This window comes from Brachyistius frenatus, unplaced genomic scaffold (assembly GCF_029030835.1).
Source record: "Brachyistius frenatus isolate BFR_SWC_R1_liver_20210118 unplaced genomic scaffold, ASM2903083v1 Contig_138, whole genome shotgun sequence".
NCBI classification, from domain to species: Eukaryota; Metazoa; Chordata; class Actinopteri; family Embiotocidae; genus Brachyistius; species Brachyistius frenatus.
The window spans coordinates 513,912-541,856 of record NW_027210737.1 but is presented as its reverse complement, the minus strand read 5'-3'; the positions used below and the strand labels follow the sequence as shown (position 1 = coordinate 541,856).

Below are 27,945 nucleotides of genomic sequence, written 5' to 3'. Positions count from 1 at the left end.
TTCCCGGGTGGACCGCCACTGCACATCATGTCTGCTGTCTTTCTATCTCTACTAGTTAAGGCAAAAATACCAAAACACTGATAACAGTTCAACATTTTAACTAAAAAAGTTGAATCTTGAAAAATGTCAATGTGAATTTCAGGATATTTTGCTTTAATGGCAGCGGCACTTGAGATGCATGGAGTGCACAAGTTTGTTCAAACCTGATAACCCACGTCACTCCAGCATAATCTGACAATGTTTCAAAGAGCTTCTTGTCATGTCGGGAATGTTTGACTTTCTCAGTCTTCATACCCCAAACATTTGGGTGGCTGTGGAGGAAAGTCCATGACAGTCAACACTCCTTGGTCTAATTTTGGTCTTCAAGTTCTGCAGTTCTTCAAAGCTTTGAGGTATGTTTGGGGTCATCATAGTGCTGCAATATGAATCCTTCTCTGTAAAGAGGCAAACCAGAGAGGGGAGCATGTCTCTAATGGAGTGCTACCTCTCCTTAGGGCGGAGTCGATTTGAGTGGTCACAACTTCAGCAAGTGAAAGTCAGAATCGTTCTGGACAGTTATGAAAAATACAGACAAAAAGTTATTTCTGCTAAAGGGGCCAGTGTACTGTCTTTTTCTACAAGAGCATAATTACACCTCTCTCTACTTAATTAAATGATTGAAAACATCTTTTGTTTTGTGGTGTTTTTCAAGTAGCCTATCACCCATTATATCTCGAGGCACAGTTGCAAAGTCAATTGAATGTTTGCTTGGTTGAATATATTTAAAAAAAAAAAACAACAACAAAAATAATTCCCCCTGGATGTACTTACTTTTTCACATGACAGTAAAGGATAAAACAAAAGAAAAAGGAAAGAAAGTATACCCTTTCAATAGGACTGTTCTGTCTTACAATATACAACCACTAAGTATTCTTACTTGCTCTATAGTATCCTGGCTATATTTTTGCTTTTGAGTGTCTCAGTTATCATCTGAGTAATCACTCTCAACATCTTTTGGGAGATTTTGGTCTGACATGACAACTATCAGTTTCTACCTCCACCATCAAAACATCACATGAAAAACTTGAGCCTGTTTAGAAGTATGTTGTTCGCTCCTCCAGTGGATTTCCACACACGTGGAGAATCTTTGAACACTGAAGTTGTTCTTCAGGTTTAAGGTGAAATAAGACACAACTGAGACACTTTCTTCAATGTATGGTCTTATTATTCTCAGCAGTAGTTGGTTTCATGGTTCAAGGTCTTACACTGTAAATCCGGCTGTCTTTCTCGACACTATGACATTATACAGTATATGTTCACTATATATTAATGCAGTGACCATGTATAAACTGAAATATGAAATCTTTTTTATTATTATTATTTTATTTATTGCTCCCATCCTGCATCGTCTTCCTTAACTGTCCCCATGGCAACAACATCTAGTCGTCGATACGTCACTGCTGAGCTCTCCTTTGTCCACATAACATGCTGCTAAAAGGAAACCTGCTTTGTTTCTTTTAGTAAATACGAACTAAGTAAGTTTTTCGTTCCACATTGTGATTTTTTTTCCCCTCTACCATCCAGCACGCATTTGTCCAAGTGTATTTAACAGCACGTCGTTTTAACAACAATGTTTGCAAACTCTAACTGGTGCTAGTTAGCTGCTAAATGGCTAAGCTAGCCTGGGTATGCTATGGGACTAGCACTTGGTGCGGCTACTAAAGCTAATGCTAATTTGTTTTACGTGTAATTTTGCATTTTATTGGGTCGGCTATTGTCTGTCTAATTGGAGTCTCACCCTTTAGTGCCATTCTCGAACATGTGTGCTGGTGCAGCTGAGTTCAGGATTTGAATAACAAAGCCGCAATGTGACGGTAGTGAGTACAGACAATGCTAACAACAACTAGCTACGTCGCATGGTAGAAAACAAGGTGAGGTGTCAGTAAACGTGTTTCTGGGCTTCACGGCTTGACTACGGACATTGAAGGTTGTTCGGTCACAGGCAGTTTATATCGTTATCTGTTTTGCTGCAAGAGATGTGCAGTTTTGTGTCAGCTGCAGAGGCGCAGCGGCGCTCTTTGCTAACGTCCACCGAGCATGCACCTGAAGTGAGTCCAGACTGCAGCATCAGAGAAGCTGTTGGCCGATCAAACCGGGTCGTTTCTCTACTTCAGTGAGACTGAATTGTGCACGTTTGCAAAATGTAAATACACATCAGCCTCGGGGCCTTTCGAGAGCAGAACATGTACCGTTGGATGTGAAGCCAGCTCTTCCAGGTTTTAGCATTGTTTCCTCAACTCAGCTGCTTCTTGAACAGGAAGGAACGATGTGTGTTTTGCTGTAAAACACAATACTCTCATTCTACAACCCCAAAACAGCACATTCAACCCAGAGTCCAAATATGTGACACTTATTTCTGTTCAGGTTCTGTTGGTTCAATGTTAGGCGTGACTTGTAATTGGATCTGTACACAGAAACAAACTGCGAGAATTCAAAAGTAATTGGACGCTGGGCTACTGAATGTTTTTTGGACAGCTGAACTGTGTCGTTTCAATGTTGGTCTGTGCACAAAAAATAACCTTCATACAAGGCTCCGAGCAGAGCTGATCAGGAGTTGCCGTTAAGGTTCAGGTGGATAGAGTTGTCTGAGCTGCCCTGGAAATACTAGTAGTGTCCATTAGTGACATTTCCTAGTGGCTTACCACTAAAGCTTCATTCATCATTTGATGTTTGGGTGATGGCATGGTCAAGGAGCCTACACTGTTGCTGGTGTGCGTCTTTTAAAATCTGTGACTCCACTGGAGTGCTATGTTACGTTATGAGTACCGACACAGGTCAATCTGTATTACAAAGTAAAAGGAAACAGTTGCAGCGGGGAATACGATAAACTACTGATCAGGTCTGATCAACTATGATACATATTGTTAGTGTGACCAGGGTGCTATCATCGTGGGAAATTGGACAAGGAAATAGCTTTGTGCCTAAAATTTCAAAATCATGAAAGTTAAAGGAGTTAAATTTATGACACGCTTTATTTTATATATTCATATATTTCATATATTCACAGTTAAATTCTGAATTTGGACAGAGGCTAACTTTATGATACGCTTTATTTTATATATTCACAGAGGAATGACAGAATAGATTTTCTTTAATCTCCTTTTGAAAATCTCTAATAGTTGTGACCGCTGAGGAGTTAGTGTTTGGTCTACTTATAACATGAACTAGTAATGACCTTTAAGCAACACAGGTTTTACATGGTAAAGAGTAACAATATTTTATAAGAGGAGGTTCATTTTTGTTTTGCAAATGAGGAGGTTATTTTTTAGGTTTGTTTGTGGGTTTGTCGGAAGGATTACGGAAAAACTACTGGGCGGATTTTCATGAAACTTGGTGAATGGTTGTAACATAAGACGGAAGAACCCATAACATTTTTAAATTGATCTGAATCATGGGGCGGATCCACAAATTATTTTTCACTTTCATTAACATTTCAAGGTAGGGCATTTGGCCAACTAAACGCCATAGATTTTCAAATACAGTTAAATACTGACAAAGCATGGGCCATTTTAGAAATATAATGACCCAGTCTTACTTGCCCAAACTTAATACAGCAGGCAGGTGTTATGGAGTACCAGAGGTGGACTAGGACAGAAATTGGATTTATCTGGTGAGACTGGACAGCCCGCATCACGCTCTCCTGTGCACTCTTGACGACAGGCAGACAGAGAGGGTTGATAAAAACGTTATGGCTTTTTTGACTGTCCACCGGCTTATCTTCTGTTTGCCTGATGGCTGGTATATCACTGTGGAGCACTCAGATACAGTGGTTTCATGGTGGAGAACAGGAACCGGTACAAATGTTATATCCTGTTACATTTACCTCGATTTTTATTGCTTACCCCGTATCTCTGCATGCTGCTGTTGTGGAAACATTTCCCTTTTGTGGGATCAATAAAGTCCGTCTGTCTGTCTGTCCGTCCTTCCGTCCGTCCGTCTATCTATCTATGTATCCTCACAGTTCTAAATATATCCTGGCGTACTGTTTGCGTTTGAAGATTTGCATATCATAGAAGGATGGTCTATTGGCCTTGGTGCGCTCTTCTATTAATAGTTCTGTGCAGCTTGTCTTTGAACTACAAAATCAGAATGTTTTATCCTGCTTATTCAAATTTTGTATTTTCATGTTTGTTTTCTGCAACTCTCCTTTGTCAGTGGACCGCAGTTTGAAGCGAAGGCAAGTGAAGCCACTTGCTGCCTCTCTCTTAGACGCCTTGGATTATGACAGCTCTGATGACAGTGACTTTGAAGTGGGAGACGCCTCAGGTAACCATGGATTTTGTAATGTCTAGAAAATGTTAATACATAACATGTTATTCATTTCTGTTTCAAATGAAATAATAAAAAGGTTTTACGTTGTTAGGATTTGGAGCAGGCCAACTGAAATATCAGTGCACTTTCAGACAAATCAATATCTACGCTATGTCACCGTGAGATAGATTTTTTTTTTCCCTCTTGGATTGTTGTTTGTTCGAAGGATTTTTTTCAAGGTAAAAACGAGGGAAATAAGGAAGAATGATAGTCTCATACTAATTGATTTATATATCTATGGCTCACAATTTTTAAGCAAAGAACTACCCAACTCAAAGCAAATACCAAGAAGATGCATCTTAAAATGTACTGTATACAATTTCAGTTTGACTTTGAACACGCCTGCACGAATGTCTACAAATGCCGGGAGCAGCAACCAAACCTTTCAGGGTGACCTCATTGTTACTCTTTTCTCTGTTGTCATTGTTCTGTGTTCTGACAGGGTCAGATGGCACAGGCAATGGCAGTGATGACGAAGGGTCCAAAGCGAGCGCTGCAGGTTCAGAAAGCGACTCGGACAACGCTGCTTCTGTAGACGATGGTATAGATGAGGAGGAGGCCAAAGACCTGGCTGCTGAAGACAACTTATCTGAGGATGAGGAGAAGGGCAAACAGCACCTGTCCTCAGACAGCTCCACCAAAGACACCCCCACTGTCACCCCACCCAAAGGCAGACGCAAGAGCAAGAAGATGTCAGAGCCAAAGCCAGAGCCAGAACCAGGACCAGAGTCTGAGCTAGAGCCTGCTGGAGCTGCTGAAGCTGCTGGAACCGGATCTACCTCTACGTCCGGGTCTGGCAACATGAATACTGAAGAATCTCAGGCTGAGCCCAAGAAATGGAATTTCCGCAGGAACCGTCCTTTGCTGGATTTCACCACCATGGAAGAACTGAATGAGATGGATGACTATGACAGTGAGGACGATAACGACTGGAGACCCACGGCAGGGAAGAAGAAAGGCAAAGCAGCTGCCCAGAAAGGAGGCACAGAGGAAGAGGGTGGTGGAAGTGCCAGTGATGATGACAACGACGACGACGATAATGATGACGATGATGATGATGATGATGATGGCGACGATGATGATGATGACGATGACGACGACGACGATGATGACAAGGAAGATGGTGATGACAACAACAACAGCAGCAGTGATAGTGACAAAGAGGTGAAGAAGCCCAAGAAGAAGACAAAGAGCAGCAGTGCTTTTGATGATGAACTAACAAATGACAGCATGTCCCAGGGAAAAGGTAATGAGGTGAGTGCAACTAATGTCTTACAGGGTCAGATCAGTGGCCTGAGGCATGTTTCATAAAGCTAGATACTAGTTAAGCTGATACTTTTGATTTTCTTCAAATTCATATAAATACTAGGTCGAATGGCTATGTGTAAAATGAGTATGAACTCGGGCATTCTCCTCGAGATCATTGTTTTGGTTCTACGTCCTATAAACTACACTTTCATCACATCATCACCTGCCAAGCTCCAAACAGCAGACAGACACAACTAAACAGACATTAAATCTGAAGGTATTTTATAGTATTTCCACCATGTGGCAGCTTATATATGTGTCAATGGGAAACTTTTAGTGCACAGGATCTTATTTCAGTGTTTGCCCTGCTTCCATTTGGTAGCGGTGCACCACCGCTGTTGAAATAGGACCGCTGCAATTTTCTTTTTCTGGAGTAGAAGACGACTTCGTCTTGTCTCTTTAAAAACTAACATTATATTACCTGGCTCTACGGATGCCTTATATCCAGGTCAGTTAACACACCTGTGAGTAAAGCATATAAACTTTGTGCTGAGTTGATAATGAGAGCATAACGATTGTAACAACAAGCAGCAGGTAGATGTCCACAATGAAGCAGCAAAGGTGATCTCGTTTCCAGGAATATAGTTCATCGAAGCGAAAGCAGTCCTGCAGCTTCACGTGAGTGTCGTACAGTAAAGTTACAGCAAATACACTCATTTGATAGGAGGACAAGGTGACACAGCTTTGGTAAAATTGGAGAATATATTGGCGGAAAACCAATACTGGGTGGTCGTGATCTTCGATCCTTCAGGTGGCACTGCATTAAAAACCGGCCACGATTCTGTCGTGGAAATTATTGCATAGGCTCAGAAACAATTCCAAAAACAATTGTCTGGAAACACAGTTAATTGAGACATCCACAAAAGCAGGTTAAAACTACCATGCAAAAAAACAAAAAAACATTTATAAACATGATCCAGAAGCGCCGCCTTTTTATGGTGCTCCATTTTACCAAAACACAATATGAGTCACAGTCAACATATAATCCAGTGAGAGGTTTAGATGTTATCAGTGGGATTCCAGGAGAATGCTTCTGATTCAGTTGTAATCGACTTAGCACAGTGTCCATGAGCATTGTATATGGGATTTACTAAGTGCCCATATCTGGATCTTTGGTCAGAACAGAGGGATGAGGCATTGATAAGTGGCTTTACTGTGCCTCTGTTCTTTGATTCCCCAGGATGCTTTGCTCGACCGGTCCCAGACCTGGAGCACTCAGCACATCCTCATCTGCTGTGTTTGTCTGGGTGACAACAGCGAGGATGCAGATGAGATCATCCAGTGTGACAACTGTGGGGTGACGGTTCACGAAGGTAAGCCGCGGAGTTCGTCCAGCTGTGTCCAAATATGGAAAAGAATCATGCCTACATCAGTCAAGCAACAATCCAGATATTTGTCACAAGTACTTCTTAAAAGGACACTCTTCAGAATCACTGTTCACGATATTCTAGGTCCAAAAAATAAAAAACAACATCAATTAAAAACTGAACTTTGACCTCAGCTAACCTCCCTACTTTCTCCTTGGTGAGCTTGTCAGGCAGTATTTACTGCCAGGCCGTTTATCAATCTCCTGTTTTGACTTTTAATTCTTAGACCAACAAAAAGGTGAGTCCACTGTATTAAGTTAAGTTTTTTTTACAGTGGTGAAAGTAAGTACTGACATCATTATCATCATCTTGCTGATGAGTTATATTTAATATTGTTACAACAATTTTTTTTCTCTTAATTCGATTGTAATCTTTTTATTCTGAAGTTTTTTTTAATTCCCTTTGTTGGTTTTAAATTGAGTCAGGAATATGCGTGGAAAGAGACAGCTCAGCTCACATTTTTAAAATTTCGGTGTTGAATAATATGCACTGTTCCCTATGCAATATGCAAATACATTTATAAAATGAAGAGATTCCATTTAGCAAAGGTCTGGTATTCTGGTTTACTGCAATATTTTACTGGGACACTTCACGGAAGTGACAAGTCAACATGCTGCTTAGATTGCTCCATGGCAGAAAAACGGTTTCAAACACTTTTCCTACCTTATTCACATGATATTTTATTTTTCAGACACATATTTCTGACACTGCAGTTGTAATGGCTCAGTTTTCATAGTGTTTTATGAGTAACCGAGCTGATGGTGGCTGTAACGTGTACAGAACGGTAGCAGTTCACTGTGGATCACAAAGACAGGGAAGGAGAAGATAACTAGCAATCATGGATGTATACAGGAAATTAATATAAAAAAATATATATTTGTTGAATGGTAATGGGGGAAAAAAAAAATCTGAAATAATCCACAAAACAACTTTAATTTAACCCTTCTGGGACTTTTTTTGTACCCAGACCTATATAATGATATTGGGTAACACCAGACCTCTGTTTGTTCTTATACTCACTAACATACTTATCATATTACCCATTGAAGATTTGTTTTGTTTCACTGGTCATTTTGACAAGAAGACAGCTATTTAGGTTAGGGTCAGGGAGGTTAGGTTAGGTTAGGTTAGGTTAGGTGGTTACTTTATTAATCCCTAAGGGGAAATGTTTTCGCTACGGCAGCATACAGGAAGCAATAAGATAATAATAGAATAATAAAAAGCAATAAAATAGCAGTAAAAAATATAAGATATAAAATGCACAGTATATACAGTACAGTATATATCTATATATTATATACAAACAACCAAGAAACACAGACAACAGTGTTATTGTTATGTGATGGATTTTGCCAGAGGTGAGTTATTGTACAGTCTTATTGCGGTCGGCAGGAATGATCTCCTGTATCTGGAATGATCTCCTGTATCTGGAATGATCTCCTGTATCAGGAATGATCTCCTGTATCAGGAATGATCTCCTGCATCTGGAATGATCTCCTGTATCAGGGATGATCTCCTGTATATGTCCTTGTGACAGCGGAGCTGGAGGAGTCTTTTGGAGAACGTCCTCCTCTGTCCCTGCAGCAGGTGGTGGAGAGGGTGGACAGGATTATCCAATATGGATAATAGTTTGTTCAGCGTCCTCCTCTCCACCACCTTTTCCAGGCTGTCCAGTTTGCAGCCAATGATGGAGTCGGCCTTCTTAACCAGTTTGTTAAGTCTGTTGGTGTCTCCAGCTCCAATGCTGCTCCCCCAGCAGACTACTAGAAGTACAATTCACTGGCCACAACAGATGGTAGAACATCTCCAACATCTCGCTGCACACATTGAAGGATCGAAGTTTCCTCAAGAAAAAGAGTCGACTCATCCCCTTCTTGTAGACAGCGTTGATGTTGGTCTTCCAGTTCAGTCTGTTGTCATGGAGACACCAGGTACTTGTACTCCTCCACCTTGTCCACCTCCTCTCCCAGAACTCTCAGCGGTTGTGGAGCCGTCGTCTTCCTCCTGAAGTCGACCACCATCTCTGTGGTCTTGGCCACGTTCAGGAGCAGGTGATTTCTTCCCGCCCACTCCACAACGTCCTCCACTACTGCCCTGTACTCGTCCTCCTGTCCATCCCTTATACACCCGACCACTGCAGAGTCATCAGAGAACTTCTGCAGATGGCAGGACTCTGAGTTGTTCTGGAAGTCAGTGGTGTAGAAGGTGAACAGGAAGGGAGACAGAACAGTTCCCTGAGGAGCTCCAGTACCACTGACCACCATATCAGACAGCACACTGCCCAGACGGACAAACTGTGGTCTGCCTGTCAGGTAGTCAGTGATCCAGGAGACGGTGGACGTGTCCACCCCCTCCACCCCACCTCCACCTGCAGCTTCTCACTCAGCAGCAGTGGTTGGATGGTGTTGAATGTACTGGAGAAATCAAAGAAAGTGATTCTCACAGAGTCACCGGTTCCATCCAGGTGAGACTGAGCTCGTTGCAGCAGGTAGATGATGTCATCGTCCACTCCCACATGAGGCTGGTACGCAAATTGCAGAGGGTCCAGTGAAGATTTCACCAGCGGCCTGAGGTGGGCCAAGACCAGCCTCTCCAGCACCTTCATCACATGAGATGTGAGGGCAACCGGTCGGTAGTCGTTGAGGCCGGATGGAGTCGTCTTCTTAGGGACTGGAACCAGGCAGGACGTCTTCCACAGCACCGGGACTTCCTCCTGCTTCAGGCTCAGGTTGAAGAGGTGTTGTAGGACCTCAGCCAGCTGGACGGCGCAGGTTTTCAGGACCCCGGGACTGATGCCGTCAGGTCCTGCAGCCTTGTGCTGGTGGAGTCTCTCCAGCTGTCTCCTAACCTGGCCAGTCGTCACAGAAAGAGAGAGAGGTGGGGAGGGGGGGGGGGGGTTATGGCGTCGATGGAGGAAGAGCCCTTTGGAGTTGAGGACTCTATGCAGCTCACCAGGGGGGGGCAGAGGGGGGAGGGGGGAAGGCAGCAGAGGTGTTTGGGAGGTGTAAGGTGTGGAGGAGACAGATGAGGGTGGTGAACTAAACCTGTTGAAGAAACATTTAGGATGCTACGGGAGCTGTGTACTCTCTGAAAACATGTCTGACAAAACACAGCTTGTGTTGATACTGACAAAATGTTCTTGTAATTTGCACGTGATATGCAACTCCTCTTGTGTAGATGTGCTGTTTTTTTTAAATGACAGCAGGGAGGACATTTTTCTTTTTCTTATATAAACATAATCTGGTAACATGGAAGGATGAAGTGATTTCCCTCTTAGGCCTTTCCTGTAAGATCCTGGATCTTGTGTCGTTGTGTTAGTAAAACTGTGTAACACAGATTTAGGAGGGAGTAAACTTCCTCTTGCAGCTTTATCAGCCAAGTGAGTCTGACTGCTTGGAAACAAAATCAATGACTTTGTGAGTCATCACTTTTGGATTGGAGTTGTCTCACACATCCATAGTTGAGGCTGACCATGCAAGGGGGATCGATGTGACACCACTCAATTTCTTTATTCAGTTATTTCCGCTCTTGTTGTACCCTCTGGTGTTTTTAATCACCTTAAAAAAAGAAAGAAAGAAAAGAAAAGCTTCTCATCAGAATCATGTGTTTCCTGCTTTTGAATTCGTACAGTTTTGGAGGAGTTTTTCTCTGAGTGGGTCTTCTGTTTTCTCATGCATATGCATACAGACTGGTGGTGTGATCCACAGCCCTATCAAAGGTGTCTGATCAAAAGGTGGCGGTAATGCACCGAGAAACACAGTAATGCAACAACAAAGGCAGGAGAGCAGAAGACTGTGTGCGAGTAATTAAAGATGGAATGAGTGCTGGATTCAAAAAGTGCAAGCGTTTTATGAGGAAGGAATTACATTCATCATCACAGTAGGCAAACCTCAACGAACAACACAATTCATCCGGTTGTTTTCTTTGCTGTGTTTACGGCCTGGAAACCCTGTTCGCATTAACGTCTGCTCAGCCCCTCTGAAGGGCGGACCAATCAGTGACCACTGCTGGAGGCTAAGTGCGATGGGTTTAAAAAAAAAAAAAAATCGATTTTCCGATTTAAATCCATCTTCACTTGACTAATGTAATATCAATTCATAAATCTCACATGTTTAATAATGTTAGAAGTCTGTGGAAAGGTGATTTAATTGATATGAACCATTTCAATATACGATCACCCCAGCAGGTTCAGTAAACAGCTTTGTCAGACCACCAAGGAACAAACAGACGATTACAGAATTGATGCAGCTCGCCTATAAAGTCTGACAGTCCTGTAACGATCCAACAACAAGTGGTCCTTTTAAGTCAGGAAAGGTTGAGTACATCCAATCCAGTGAAGTATTTAGTCCAAAAAAAATTATTACATCCATAATACACACGATCCGCTGTTGCATCATCTCAAACTTCCCAGCAGGTGTTCCTAATTTTTTTTGACATAGTTAAAGTTAGATTGTGTCTTGGTCTTGGTCTTTGCACTGCTGGTTTTATTGGCATCTCACTGAGCCAGTGGGAGCTTCCATATCCTTTTACCGGCCTACAATAGCCAACCAAAGTCTGTATCGAGCAGAGGTGTCAGATCCAACCAATCGGAAGTCATATTGGCGATGATTGACGCTTTGAATAGCCAATAAGATTCTAAACACGAGTATATGCTTCAGTGGGCGGGGTTTGTACCAGGGAGAAAGAGAATCTCGTTGCATAAAAGGTGCAGTAAGGTAACTGCTTTGGGGTCTATTCTTAATGGACACATTCATATTTTAAATAATGCACTATGTTAGAGGGTTCCTTGTACAATATACAGAGTCAGTTCTATGAGATTCTGTTTCATATCCAAGCAAAATTGGGATTGTAACTTAAATATCCCTAATTGAATCGTTATCAATATTGAATTCAATCACATCGGAAAACGGAAACCAATTTGAATCATGACTTTCTGAATCGGAACTGAATTGATTTAGGAAATCAGTGGTTGTACCCAATACCCAGCCCGATATGACGGTGAAGTCAAGTGTCTTCATGCCACTCTAACAGCGATGGTAATAACAAATATTCTTGTGAATGCGATATCTCAACAACGGCTTGAAGAATTTTCTTCAAATGTTCACTTGGTTCCAAGGATAAACTGATTAGGTATGAAGGTCAAAGGTCAAGGCCAGTCCTCAGGTCTGTCCCATCCATCTGTCTGGTTCTCATAAATATGATATTTCGAGAATACCTTGAGGGAATTTCTTCATTTAGCATTTAACTACATTTTTCACTTGGCCTCAAGGGTGAACTAACAAGATTTAATAAAGGTCAAGGGTCACTGTGACCTCACATGTGTCCCGTTTTTGTGAAAGTGATACCTTAATAACACGTCTACTGGCAGTCAACTCTTTTGGCCAAGCATGTGAACATCTATAAATATGACTTTAAAGCCGTGCCCGCACAAACTCTATGAACAGATATGGATGTAAACTAAACTTGACTGATGCATAAAACCACGAGGTGATAATTCTAGTTTCTAAATGTAATTTCAGCATTCTCTGCACATGTAGTGGTCAATGCCGATTGGTTAAAGGCTTTTTTAGGTCTTGACCTTATGATGACCTTTGTTATTATTTGGTGCAAAATAAATATAATTTTACAATTATCATTTATGATATACACAGACTTAAATAAATGAAATGTGTGTTTCGTCATCGTGGTGCAGTAATAAAATCCCCAAACACTGCAGGGTGTGTGTGTGTGTGTGTGTGTGTGTGTGTGTGTGTGTGTGTGTGTGTGTGTGTGTGTGTGTGTGTGTGTGTGTGTGTGTGTGTGTGTGTGTGTGTGTGTGTGTGTGTGTGTGTGTTACACAGCTCTACCCTCCTTTCCTTCGCCTTTTGGTGAAAATTGGTTTGTCACGCATACGAGCAGTAGGCATATTTGTTGCCAGGCTTTAGGTTTCCGTGAGTTGGCAGGCTTTTTCTTCTGTGGAGCTGCATTTAGTAGAAACAGCTGATGCTTCATGGCAGCATCAGTTTTGGATCGGGGGGCTCCTTGACCGACAATTAACCTTATACGTGTTTGGGAGTAGTCCTTTTTAACAGTGGTTGATCCACATTTTTTCGAGCATTGAGTTACTGGATTGTGAATGTGTGACGTGATTTTTCATGTTTTTCAGATTGTTTTTCTGTGTTGCTCTTTATCAGGATAGATCCAAGGCAAATGGTTGCAGTTGTATTCATTTAGAATTATTTTTTTCTTTCTGACGCTGTGATATTGAGCATTGAAAATATGAACAGATTAGGTTACATGATCAGTTACCATGCTCACATATGCTCGTAATAACACATGAATTGCACTAACACAGTCACCATCACTGGGAATGGCTGAACTATATCAGGACTCAGACTTGAAGCACCAAACACCTTTGAGGTAAAAGCAGCACTTGTTAGATTATCTCAGGCTGTCCAATTTACACACTCTTTTTGTTTGACACACACACGCGCACGCACCCACAAACACACAGTAGTGAAGGGTGGGAACAGTCCTAATCAGTAATTCTCCATAGGCAGACACGAGATATTAGAAGCAGGTCTTAAATTTATCTTGTTCGTTTGGCTGGTTGATATTTTCTTCCTCTGAGACACGTTTAATCTCCCTGAAAAGACACAGAAGGGAGACTAAGTGGTTTGCAGTGGGGGCTTGAGAGAGACGAGGCGGTGGCAGCACTTGCGGACAGTTCTTATCTTCCTCTCCAAGGACATGAATAGTGTTCCTTTTTTCTGGGGCAGTAAAATATTGAACTTAATTCTAGCAATAAATGTGGTGTTCCTATGTACTTGTGCTCTCAATAGATAGATCTATTCTATTGGAGGTTTAATTCCATCACTCAACAATTGTTTTGACAGGATCTTGCTTGAGATTTACACAGAGAACATAATGTGATTGAATAATGAAGAGTGAATCTTGGATGCATTGTTCCTCACATACTCTGTAATAGTAACATTGGTGAACAGCTTTACATTGTGAGATATTTGAGATTGTTTTGTTGAAGAAGGAAGCCACTTAATGGAGTATAGAAAGCGACAAAGTCCTCATAGAGCGTAGGTGAACTTCATGGTAACATATTCTTCTGCAAAAACATGTAGATCACATGAATAAATGAGGCATTATGTTTGCTGATGTCTATTTTCTGCACAGTGCGACTCTCCTTTCTTCCTCGACTGCCTGTCAGAATCAGCAGTGGGTGCCACACACACGGATGCAGCGGGGAAAACAAAACTGATAATATCATCATCTCAGTGAAATGAACCTGAGCTTATCCTCGAGAATGGATGTCCAGTTTATAAAAAAAAAAACATGAATGCAACGTTTCTGAAGGAGAAAACACATCAACCATCTTTAAGAATCTGTCTGAGCAGATCGTAGTATGTGTCCCATTTATAACTTTAATACTGAACAATTTTTTTTTTTTTCCACAAACCGGTTCAGGGTGCTGACATCAGTGAGTGAGTTTAATGTACAGACAGCTCTGGTTGACCTGAACGCACCTTCAGTAAATTGTAAACGTTTTTGATAATCATGTAGAGCACTTGAGATGGTACCTCAAACAATGTAACTCATACAAATAATAATGAAATACTATATACAGTGACGCTGTCATACTGTGAAGTTTTCTGAGATGGTTATTTTTCTGTGAAAAGCTCCTGACCTGTACCACTGACTTGACTTCAATTCCAGTTCCTGAATGATTTTGAAACCAATTTTGTAAAATCCATTTTACAAAAAGTAAAACTACATTACCTCATTACAATATACTCTTTTTTTTTGTTTTCATACATTTTAAAGGGAGAGAGTGTAACACAGGTTTTCTTCTGTAGCTATAATTTACAGATGTCCCTTAAATGCCTTGCACACAGACTATCAGTAGACGATACATTTTACAGATGTCCCCTAAACGCATCACATGCGGACAATAAGTAGATGCTAACTAGGTGGCTGCACATAGTGAGGCCTCTATTTCAGAGGAACTGTAATGAACGCAACTCAGACAGATATGTGGCGAACAATCATCTCTCTAAAGAGGAGTTGGCATTGCTGCCTTACATCAAGAAGGTTGTGGGTTCGAAGCTCAGCCAGGCTGTTGCTATGTGGAGTTTGTATGTTCTCCATGTGTCTGCGTGGGTTTTCTGAGTACTCCGGCTTTCTCCAACCATCCAAAAATCTGCATGTTAGGTTCATTGTTGGTCCTAAATCGCCCATAGGTGTGAATATCAGTGTGAATTGTTGCCTGTCTTACTGTGGTGGTCCTGTGATAGACTGGCGACCTTTGTCCAAAGTCAGCTGAGTAAGGCTGCAGCACCCCGGTGACCCAGTTCAGGATGAAGTGGGTATAGATGATGGATAGGATTCTCTCACCAGGTGATGTTACTGTTTTCACTGTAATTCACTGCAGTAGTTGTACATTTCATTGCTCCGCTGATTATGTGCGGATATGCTATCTAATAAGGCCCGACTTCTCTATGGGGCTGTTAAGCTGATGTTAAGAAATATAATATATTTTATTTGGGACCGTTTGCTGAACAAATCAAGCAATGTGGCGGTTTAACCTTTGTATCTGAGAAATAGTGATTTGTTTCTTTTCTGTTTAAAGACTGGCTCTCTAGAAAAAAATTAAAAACTTGATATTTCAATATTAAGGGATACATATTTGTTCAGCTTATTTGAGTACTTTTGAGCAGGAAAGCCTGGCGATAACATCATGCCCCCTACTGAGAAGGAGTAACACTCAACATGGAAGCTCATTTTAGAGATCACAACCTGCTTTGTTGGAGGATCAGACAAGGTGAAACAAGGACGGGCTTTAAGTCAGAAATGAGAGATGAGCTGTCAGTATCTGCAACCCATTGGAGTCTGTCTTGTTGCTTTGATGTTCTCACACTGCCGGGACACCATCACCTCCTCTCAGACAGAGGGAGAGGCGGACATGAAAGGGGGGCGTACAGGACCTGGGTGAGGGATCAAAAGCTGGAATGAGCAAGCATCTACACAGAGTCCTGTTCCTACCGGCCTGCCCTTTCATTATCTCACTCACCAGTCATATCGGCACACATCGTTAAAATGGCACACGTTCTTAGCCTGCTTTCATTTGCCTCTGACTTTAAATGCCAAAGAAGGTCCTTTTTGTCACATGTTCAAGCTCTGCTGGGTGTCTTTTATTTATTCAGGTGTGTGCTACAAGTCCCTTATTTTGTCTTTGGAGAGCAACAATATCAATGAGAAGTTGCTGTACAAAAGGTGAATGTTAATAATACATCGCCATCGAGATGCAATCCTCACGTGAGATGTTTTCCAATGCCGTGTAAATATTACTTAATTAATTAATTTGCTTAGTTGAATACTAAGGATGAGATTGATGCCCTTTATGCTTTCTGACTTTCCTACCTTTTCTCTGGCACTGAGCCCTAAACATCTCCCGAATATGTAGTTTCATATTTTCAAAATGGATCTCTTGCAGTCGGCCACTGTAGTTTGTAGCCAGTGATTCTCAAACAGGAGAAACTAGTGCCTTTGTTGGGGACTATTTTTGGCAGCAGCTCAATCAATATTTGGTGCTGTGGTGAGTATTTCAGGCAGAAGGACTGTATGTGTGGGATTGACTCTCTTCCTCCTTTAGGGAGACATTATAAATAACATATTATAAATGACATACAAAAGGAGAATATACAGAAGTGAATGACATTAAATCTGGGTACATTGGTTGGCTGACAGAGATGTCTGACATTATCCCTGACTATGCAAATGGTTACGTGTTGTCATAGTGACAAGGATAAAATACATTCAATTTTACTGTATCTGTTGTTGGCCATATGATTCATGCCTCAAAGAAGTAGATCTTAGCTCAACATGAATTTAATGTTGTTTGTCTGTAATATAAAATAATATTTTACAAGAACCATTTTTTTAGATTCAAATTAGGGTTGAAAAAAAATATTTGGATGTACTAGTACATCGAGATAAAGTGATTTATTTATGCTGAAACATCCACTTTGTTGATTTCTATGTTTATGAAATGATTACAAAGTAAAATGTGCCAAACGTTCGGTGAACATTCCAATCAAATGCACAGAAGCTAGTATCCAAAAGAATTCATCAAAGCCCAAGTTTACACCATTCCAACTGCTTATTTGTCCAACCAACATTTCAGAACTATAAAAAAAAACTCAGTTTGTCATTCATATAAATGAAGAGGTGCCACAATTGTTTCCTATAAAGGACACAAAACTAATCTGGATGGAGGGCTGCGAGCCAAAAATAAATGTTTTAAATTAGGTCATGTGAAATTCCATTTCATTCAAATTGCATTACATTTTTCAGAAAATGTATATTTTAAATCTGAACTATAATTTTAGAATAAACACTGCTCTTTATTCAGTTTAATATTAATTTTATTATTTTGCTGTAATTGTTTTCCTAATATTTTTCTAAATGTGCTTTCATCTTCCATCGGCAGCCCAAAGTCAGTGACATAGGACACACGAACAGCACATGAACATCAGCAGGAGAGAGAGGGCATCCTATCGTCCTTCATAGATGAGTCAGAGGCTCATGGAATTTAATAGTGAAGCTGAACAGCACTATGCTGTAGATTGCCATGAAACTTGAATATTATGTACTTTTAGCTGCACCAAATTTACAGTTTGTAGTCATTACGGTCAGGATTTTACAGCACTTAAAAATAAGGAGAGTAAGCATGAACTTGTCAAATGTTGTAATGGGCCAAAACAAACAGAGGTGCGGGCCATATGTGGCCCACAGGCACCAAATTGGGCTGCTTTGATATAAAGGTTTATCATAGAAGAAAACAGCAAATCAAAAGGTGGATTAGTACATTTTTAGGATCTTTTTTTCTTCAAAATATGATTTTAACCAATCAACTTAAACGTTCCTGATCAGTCGTCAGTTAGCCATTTGATTATCTGCCTGTTTGCTCTTCCTGCGGTGGGACAACACTGATGGTTCACTTCTGGAAAACACAGAAATGACAACATTTTCACTGTGAGTCTCCAGATCAACTTTATAACTCTACTGGAGGGATGAAGAAGAAGAGAAAGATTGTTTTAATTTTTGTTTTCATGATGATGATGATGATGATGATGATGGAGGATGTGGTCTAACATGTCCCTCAACTCCAGTCTTATTTAGGTGTTCAGGTTGGGCGGACTTCACAGGCCATGGCACAGGAATCACGTTATTTGTATCCTCATCCATTCACAGAAGTATTGTGGCCTGTATGGAAATATCTACATTCAGTATGATTCTCCAATAATTGATTCACGTTTTTACTTTAATTTGCCACGTATTTGTTATTGGTATTGATATAGCTGTAGCTGAGTGGTGATGCTGATTATAGATGTCTGTCGGGTTGAACATGTTCAACGTGCTGTCTGAATGAGAGATGGATGGTTTACTTTTGAGAAGTGCTCATCACTTTTTTTATCCCATAAAAATCAACAGCCCATCTTTATTCTTCATATACTGAAGCTTTCATATTGTCATGTCTGGATCCCATTCTACCTAATTGGTTCGCCTTTGTTGAGGGCCAGCAAGCTGTTTTTCTCTGTTAAGTCTCCATACAGTTAAAAGTACTTTTCTTGGTTCACTCAACTCTACCTTATTTTTTTCCCCCTGCCCAGCTCGTCATTTCTGACAAGGATAATCTTTCCTTCAGGGATTATGAAGCTATCCTGTAGTCATCACTTTTTGTCAGCTTAGCTCGTATTAGCCAGCAACCCGTGGCTTAACGGTCTGAGCTTTGTATCTCAGTTCAAAAGGAACACCGAAGATTTGTGCCACGGTTCAGCCATAAGTCGGTTAAACCAGTATGGTGGTCGTTCACAATCCCCAGTTCCACGGTTCAAAGCCCAATCAGAGAAGATGAAGCGCCTAACTGTTGCCAGAGGTATTCCAGTAATACCTGTCTTTAAGAAAATAAACGTTGAGTGGAGCTATATTGGAGCTAGGAGTTAGCCTCCTGCCCTTGCCACATACTGTGGGGGAAATGGAAGTAGAAATAGGCAGCAGTTATGTTCACATCTTGAGTAGTTGATTCTAAGTACATCTTCCATTTTGAAGGTCAGGACGGACTCTAGCTGTGACTTAATTACCCCAGTGAGTCGATCTGTAGAAGGAACCAGGGGCCTGTAGGAACTGAAGATGTCGCCCCCACAGCCTCTGAAGAATCGAGTTCAAAATTAGTGATTCACCGTGACACACAGAAAATGGTCTCTCAATCAGAAAAGGACATGCGCCCACCAAACAAAGTGCAGAGCTGAATAAACAACTCTGTCTGCTCCACTGTTTGCTTTTGATGGGCTGCCTGACTCCCCAGTGTGGCATTCAGTGACAGGCCTGCAGAACATTGAGCTTTTGATTTGTGAGTCTTTCCCATTGCTCAAAAAGCCTGAAGGCTGCTTGACTGAATTAGGAGTTGGAGTGTTATCTCCCCAAAGGAGGCAGAGTACTGATTGCTGCCCTCATTGGTAGTGAAAAGCACGTTTGCCTGGTGTAATAGCTGCCATAGAAACCACATCACCAAGTAATTGTTTAGGCAACCTCAGAAAATTAAGAGGACAACATTAAAATGCGTTCGCTTGGCTTATTCTTGCTTCTCTGGGGCTACATCATTTTTTTTATTTTATTTTATTTTTTTAATTTAATGTTCAATTTGTCTTGCTGCAGTGCCACAGAAGATTGACAGCTCTGGAGCAGAGACTAACAGGGCTTATTTTTCTCCTACTTGCTCAGGATGCAGATTTGACTGGACTGCATGTTACACAGCAATAATTGTAGGGAGCTGTGTGCTGATTGATTCCAGTGTGGTCCATAAATTGAAGTAAGCTGCCAAGAAAAGCTCCAAACCCAGCCAGCCCTCCTTTTGTACTGTTGGTTTCAAACACAACGGGGCTATTTCCTGTGTGTGTGTGTGTGTGTGTGTGTGTGTGTGTGTGTGTGTGTGTGTGTGTGTGTGTGTGTGTGTGTGTGTGTGTGTGTGTGTGTCTACGTGTACGCTCATGAAATGGGAGTGGCCCTTTTCAACTGCTTGTATTTTCTGCATGGACCATAATTAAACCATGATGCAACCTGATTGGTCAGAACCTACACTATAGGTGTGCTTCGCCAGACTCCCACGCATTAACAATAAATCCATTTTAACAATTTGGATCTTATTTTTGTAGTTTATTGTTTACATCAAGCTACAACCTTAAAAAGGTGTCTAAAAGCAGTCCAGTAAGTCAGAGCCAGTCAGACAGGTTGCTGCAGCCTTTCATCTCTTACCATCAAGTCGATCTTTGCACACCCTTAATTCATTCATTGGTTTTGGACCGTTAATCTGTGCATAGCACAAGTTGAAACTGTGCCACTGAACCTCAGCCACACCTGCCTCCTCATCAGAGCAGCTTGATGACATGCCACTTAATCTTCTGAGGGCAGAGACATTCCCTGATGTTCATCTTACTGCCCTTTGAGATGGCAGTGACACGGAAAAATGATAAGTGCTGTAATCCCTAATGAACAATATAATTGATATTGCCCTGACAACAACATGTTGTGTGTTTGCAGGGTGTTACGGCGTGGACGGGGAGAGCGACTCCATCATGAGCTCGGCCTCAGAGAATTCGACAGAGCCTTGGTTCTGTGACGCCTGTAAGAACGGAGTGACTCCCAGCTGTGAGCTGTGCCCCAACCAGGACGGCATCTTCAAAGAGACAGACGCTGGCAGGTGGGACACACTGGCATGTTGACCTGCTGGTTAGCTGCCATTTATGAGAGGCAGCGAGTGGAACGTGTTCAGAAACAAATAACGCCTAATGACCTGTACTGGTCAAAATGCTGCAGGCAGCTAAAAGCTATCTAAATGGTACATATATTCAGTGGTGAGGAGAAAAGGGAGTTGGATTAAGGAGGAGAGAGAGAAGTGGTGGAGAGAGAGAGGGGGATGGAGGGAAGAGAAGAGATAGAGGAAGAAAAGGAATGAGAGAAAAGAGTGTGTTATGTGAAGCGTGGAGACTTCAGCCACGTTATCACTGATAGTGCTCCTCAGCCAGGCTGCACCCGAATTTACTACTTCACTAGAGCATGAAAAACACAGCAAATTAAACTGTGAAGCGGTTGCTTGCTAGAGATGGATATCTTTATATTGGACTTCGGATTCTCTTCCCTAAAGTCCGCATTTGAAATTGTGTCACACCAAACTGTAGCCAGAGTCTGGGGCTGCATAAATCTATGAGTCCATTTCTTTTTGAAGTGTCTGAGCAACTCACTGCAGACAATTTCATAATATTAAGTTTCTCATTGTCGGCAGTAATTCTCTACACTAAATGCAAATATAAACAGCAGCTATAGATTGTCATCAGTCTTATAGCATTCCTTGATATCAGCACGCAGAGATCAATACATTTTAAATGCCACCCTTTAACAGGAACCATTTTCAGGTGACGATTTTCATACTGTGCAGTACGTTCTGTGTCTCTTTATCACCCCGTTTTTTTTTTTTTTTTTATTCTTTAATGTTTTCAGATGGGTGCATGTGGTTTGTGCACTTTACGTTCCTGGAGTCGCATTTGGAGACATCGATAAACTGCGACCAGTGACGCTCACGGAGATGAATTATTCAAAATATGGGGCCAAGGCAAGTTTTCTTTTTACATACTGATGCTGCAGGATGTTCACAGTGATTTACGGACTTGTTTAACATCCTGCAGCAGCTGCTGTGTAGATTAGTGTTTCCTGACAGTATATCCAAATATTTCATCATCATTCTTGCGTCGTTATTTTCCACCGGAATTACATAAAGCCATTTTACAAAGCAAATTAAAAAAGCTCACTTCCACTGGCAACATTTGAACTCTGTAGCTGAAGCTAAAGCCTTTAAAGAGTTAAAGCACTGAAAGGGTTTGAAGTGTTCATTTTCATATTAGCTATTGCAGCGATTCAAATTTCAGATAAAGGTTCGTCCTTGCATTGAGCGAATGTCTGAGGTGAAGTGAAAGAGCTAAAGTCAGTTGAAGTGTTGTCCCTAAAGGTTCTTGAACTGGTGCTTAACGTTTGACATGAATCTGAATCGTCATACTGAAAGCATTGGAATCAGCACGTTTAAGTTGAAGCATTGAAAACATTTTGGATTTGTTGCACTTTGAGTGTTACAGATGGTTGAAATGTCCCCTGATGTGCAGGCATTGACTGAAGTTCCTCTGTCAGAAGTGTAAGAGCTAACAGTGCTCGTTAAAGAGAAAAAAATGAGTCTGTGTACATCATGAAATGTCAAAGTAGAAGCAATGACAGTAATTGAATAGTGACATATTTGTTGATTTCTTTGGCCCGAGCTGCTTCACTCAGCAGTACGTCTGCTCTTTGGGAGAACAGAACACACATTTCAACATGTTTTCTACACGGAGTGGTGCAGCTGCCTTTAGTGACTCCTGAGAGAAAATGCGTAGTTTTGAAATAGTTGTGTGTATTCTGCGTCCACTCCGTGGCACATGTGCATGACAGAAGCCATGAATATGATGGCCAGAGAGAACCCAGTGTTCACTGTATCCGCAACAGCTTTAAGTCTCCCTGTTGTATTGGTTGTGTATGTAGGAGTGCAGCTTCTGTGAGGACGCCCGCTTTGCCCGCACCGGTGTGTGCATCAGCTGTGATGCAGGAATGTGTCGTTCCTACTTCCACGTCACCTGTGCACAGAGGGAGGGACTCCTGTCTGAGGCTGCAGCAGAGGAGGTAGGTGAAGCAACACTGGACATTCAACACACAATGATATTTTACCATTAAACAGAACCACGCGGTGACAAACTGAAGTCAAACAATATTCAAAGAGTTTGAGTTTCATGACGTAGAAACGAACGACCGAACAGGAGAGAAACGGTAAGAAGAAAGGAGGGACTGCAGTGCTGGTGTAATACAGGACACTTACTGTTTATGTTTATGGAGCTTGTATATCAAACTGTTGGAAATTAATTTGTGTCCGTACTGCCTGCAACTATCAGCAGGCTTCTAACACGACACCCTGATACCTTCATAGTCATCTCTGGAGACTTTAATCATGCTCACTCTCTGCTCTTCCAACATTTAGTTCATTTGTAAACCTCTGACCAGCGACAATAAAATGTGGGATTTATTTTATGCTAATGTAAAGAATGCATACAGCTCCATGCCTTCAGCTTTCAGAGACGGTAACAAAGAATTACTGAGGATGGTAAGTCTAAAGGGAGTCTGAGACAAAGCAGAGAGGCACACAGGGGAACGCTGGAAAACAGGCGTCATCAAAATAACGTGATCAGAAGGAAGATGATCACAGGATTGAAGTAAAAGGGACTGAAGCTGAGGAAAGTCTGGACAGAGCTGATGAGTTAAATATGTCCAGGTCAGAACCCTCAGTGTCCTCCTCCTACCTCACACACACACACACACACACACACACACACACACACACACACACACACACACACACACACACACACACACACACACACACACACACACACACACACACACACACACGATGTTGATGCTGCTGTCATCCTCTGCAGCAACCTGCAATGAAATAACTTTAGGTTAACTCCAGCTGCTACAAAACACGGCTTCAACATGTGGAGTGTTTCGTCCTGTATTTGAGTGAGAAATGGAGAGAACTGGGTTTTAATAGGTCATCAAAGTAAAAGCTATGCAGGGTCATGTTCTCACTCTTTACTAAACTGAACTGTTAATGTTTACATGTGTTTGTGTCTCCTCAGGATATCGCTGATCCATTTTTTGCCTACTGTAAACAACACGCAGACCGCTTTGACAGGAAGTGGAAAAGGAAGAACTACCTGGCCTTACAGTCGTATTGTAAGGTCTCTCTGCAGGAGAGAGAGAAACAGCTGACTCCTGAAGCTCAGGTTTGTTCAGCCACAGTCCACCTTCCACTTGTTAGCGACTGAGTTTGCTCTCCACAATATCAAAACCTTTATACACTCATCTGTCTATCATACAATTATTAACTTTAACTACATCTGCACACGTTTCTAGATGAATCTATTAACTGTTTGGTCTTGAAAATGCCAGGAAATGGACAAAAGCATGTTGACCATTGTTTCTCAAAGCCCAAGCAGCTGTCTAGAATATTGTTTTCTCCTGATCAACAATCCACAAGCAAAAGATATTCCATTTATTATCAAGGAGGACTTAGGAAACCACAAAAAACTGAAAGAAAGAAGCTGCAATCAAAACTTTTGAATTTTCTTCTTCAAAATATGACTCCAAAACAATTCATTGATAATGAAAATAGTTGGAAATATATATTTTTTTCAATCAACAAATCAATTAATCAGCTACTTGTTGCCAGTAGCTCTGGCTTAGTTTGAGAGGTGACAGTATTGTACTGTGTCTGGACCACCATACAATGGGTTAGAAGTGTTACCATTCAGGTGATTCCTGGTCAGCAGCATTCATATGAGTGCACACAAGGTTTAGAGCCTGACTGCAGGGAAATGTGTTAATGTCTCTGTCCCTTCCTGTTTGAATTCTCCTGTCTTTATCAACTCTGTGTTCTTTGTAAAACTTGACCACGGTGTTTTAGACTTTAAGAGATCATATTAACAAGCTTTCATTAACTCCCCACTCCCCCCTGCAGCACTCTAACAGAACTGTATCAAAGATATTTACCTGGTTAGTCCTGTGTTGACATGACACTCTTTGTGGATGTCTGAATCGGACTTGCGCTGACTGCAGCCGAACATCACTCACCTCACAGCCAGGTGACAGTTTCATCTTGAGGAAATCACTACCGAGATTGAAATCCACACAACATATATAAAGAGTTGTAAACCCGCAACCCCCCAACAAGTAAATATCATTGTAGATCATCTGTATTGTTGCAAAAGTCTCAAATTCCTCCTCCACCATGACAAGAAGCACAAACATCCAGCCAGAGTCTGAAAGAGCAACAGATGGTCCGGCCCCCACAGAGTCCTGATCTCAGCATGTTGGCGTCGGTCTGGGATCACATGAACAACCAGGAGACACTGAGATAGACTAAATCATCCAAAGAATTGTAGCACGTTCTCCAGGATACTGAATAGCTTCCTGCCGAGAACCTCAAAAGACCGTAAGAGTGTACTGAGGAGAGCTGATGCTGTTTTAAAGGCAACACACTCATTTATTTTAGATGATTTCTCTTAACTGCAGTTCATTTTTAAAGTCTCATCAATACTTTAAGTGTCCAAAACATTTCCACAGTACATCAACACAATATCATAACGGTGTGTTGTGAACTTCCCAAACTTTAAGAAACATCGGTGTGCTTCTAGCTTTGGGTCTTCTGTGTGTGTTCATCTCTTTCCTGTTTCTAAATGACAGTGGTACAAAGCAAGCTCTATAAAGAAACAGTTTACTCAGATTTATGTGGAACACCAACCGTGAGCCGAGCTGCCCAATATCAGTGTTGGACCTCTCTGGTGCCTCTTTGGCTGAATGGGAGCAAATCCCAGCTCGCAGCTTCTGGTGGAAACCCTGAAAGCAGAAGAGCTTTTACATGCTTCTGTTATAGAAGCATGTAAAAAAAAAAAAAAAATCATTGGTTTCCTTTGTTTTGGTGTGAGATTCATGTGAATGACAAAAGGACCACCTGTAAAAAGTTAGTGTGTCCCACCTGCAGGCCCGGATCACCACCCGCCTGCAGCAGTATCGGGCCAAAGCGGAGCTGTCCAGGAACACTCGGCCTCAGGCCTGGGTGCCCCGGGAGAAACTGCCGCGACCTCTGACCTCTAGTGCCTCAGCCATCAGGAAGTTAATGAGGAAGGCAGAACTGATGGGCATCAGCACGGACATTTTCCCCGTTGACACGTCTGATGCCAACGCCAGCATGGACGGCCGCAGGAAACACAAGCAGCCGGCTCTCACTGCGGACTTCGTCAACTACTACCTGGGTGAGAAAACTCTGTGGATTCCAGTCAGTGCTGTTGTGTTGGTTTGTGTTGGGTCATTTCCAACTGAGTTACAGTTTGAGAAAAAAATGATCTCCTAAAATTTATATTTGCAGGCATTACTGATCTGATGGAAATTTTACAATCAGTTGAGAACCCATTAACATTTTTCTGTTACGCTGACTTCACTAATTATTGTTGTGTAACAGTGTATAAAGTTTGTATACCTCCATGTCTCCAATTACAGGAAGACATTTTTTTACAGATTAGTCCAGAACACAGCAATGCTTTGGAAGCTGTTTGTTTTCTGTGAGTGAAGTTGATGCTTTAGATATCCATAAGTAAAAAATAATGGTTTAAAATTCGAAGCCCATGAACCTCTCTGCAGGTCGTCTCTGGTTTAGATTAAATGTTGTAGTAAATCTTCCATGATAATATTCTGACATTCTCAATAAAAGTATTTAAAAGTAGTTTTACATTATATAATCCAGTATTTAATTGCCAGTTAAATGAAACCACAGACTCATAACAATCAGTCCCAATCACCTTCCCAACCACCACTTGCCTAATATTGTGTCGGTCCCGTTGTGCTGCCAAAACTACTCTGACCTGTTGAGGTTTGGACTCAATAACACCACTGAAAAGAGCACCAAGACGTTAGCAGCAGATCCTTTAAATCCTGGAGGTTGTGAGGTGGATCTTTTTACATGGCCCATGTTTTTACAACACCTTGAACTCATGTTCCTCAAACCATCTCTGAACAATTCTTGCAGTGTGCGAGGGACCATTATCCTGCTGAAAAAGAACTCTGCCATCAGGGAATAACCGTTGACATTCGTTGGGTGTTTGTGGTTCGTGCAGCAATGTTTAGGTCAGGGGTGCTTGTCAGACGAACATCGATGGCCCAAAGTTTCCCATCAGAACATTTCCCAGAGCATCACACTGCCTCGGCTGGCCTACCCTCCTCCCACAGTGCATCCTGCTGCCATCTTTTCTCCGGGTAATCTACGCACCCGGCTGTCCACACGATGGAAGAGACGACATGATTCACCTTCTTCCTTTGCTCTATGGTCCATTTTGACGCTCATGTGTCCATTGCAGTCGCTTCCCTCCCCATCAGACACCCATGAACCTGTCAGCAGTTCACCAATTGTCTTCCCTTGGACCAGTTTGGCAAACCTGGAACTACCCACTACTACCCCATTTTGGATATGCTCTCATGTTGCCATCATGATCCTCACACTTGTCCCGCTTCCAGCACATCAACTTTAAGAACTACCTGTTCATTTGCTGCCGGACATATCCCATGCCATTGGAATGAGATAAACAATGTTAATCACGTCACCTGTCAGCGGTGTTAATGCTGTTGCTGTTTGGTGTTTATGCAGAGGAATTCCATTTATTTTGCTAATCAGAGTGTGTTGAAGATGAAGAGCTCTGTGAAGTCAGATAAATGTCCTCCAGTGATGACACTGTAGTGTTTGCTGGGCTGAAGACTGAAAATGACACGATTTGAGGGTGTGGCGTTATAATGATGTGAGATCAGACCTGTGTTGCCCGCTGCAGTCGCTTTACATGAACCACCACTTCATGCAGAGTCGTAGGTGCAGAGTGCTGTGGTTGGCTGATGGTCACTTCATGCAGGACAGGACATCTGTTCTGTAGTTGTAACATTCTTCTCTTCTGATACCAATTATTAATCTGCACTGGCAGTGGGTCTGGAAAACCCACATTACAGGGTTTCTCAGTATTTAATTGTGCAGGCACACTGCCTACCTTGAAGTGAAGGGAGCTTCTGGCAACACTTTCCCTTTAATGAAATATAACACAAGGCTTTTTAAGCTCGGGGAGAAAATCACTTGGCAGCTTCGCTTAGTAGTTTGCTGCAGGAAATTACCTGCTTTACCTTTAACACCATTTATCTCCCCTCTTTGTTTTGTTTTTTTTTAAACAAAGGCAGAGCTTTTCTTAAGAACAGAGCAAAT

The 27,945-nt window shown here is 41.7% G+C and overlaps 1 protein-coding gene across 4 annotated transcripts in view; it reads left to right on the top strand.

Annotated features, from left to right (window-relative positions):
* Positions 1-1,423: 1,423 nt before the first annotated feature.
* phf14 (PHD finger protein 14) overlaps positions 1,424-27,945 on the top strand; it is a 105,966-nt gene continuing 79,444 nt past the window's right edge. For all 4 annotated transcript variants that reach the window (XM_069715104.1, XM_069715103.1, XM_069715102.1 and 1 more), the window contains exons 1-9: positions 1,424-1,514; positions 4,195-4,305; positions 4,793-5,604; positions 6,839-6,971; positions 20,616-20,775; positions 21,573-21,684; positions 22,638-22,775; positions 23,789-23,935; positions 25,693-25,963. In XM_069715104.1, the coding sequence (XP_069571205.1) occupies position 1,514; positions 4,195-4,305; positions 4,793-5,604; positions 6,839-6,971; positions 20,616-20,775; positions 21,573-21,684; positions 22,638-22,775; positions 23,789-23,935; positions 25,693-25,963 (1,885 nt within the window). In that variant the 5' untranslated portion in view covers positions 1,424-1,513. The remainder of the gene's footprint in view (positions 1,515-4,194; positions 4,306-4,792; positions 5,605-6,838; positions 6,972-20,615; positions 20,776-21,572; positions 21,685-22,637; positions 22,776-23,788; positions 23,936-25,692; positions 25,964-27,945) is intronic.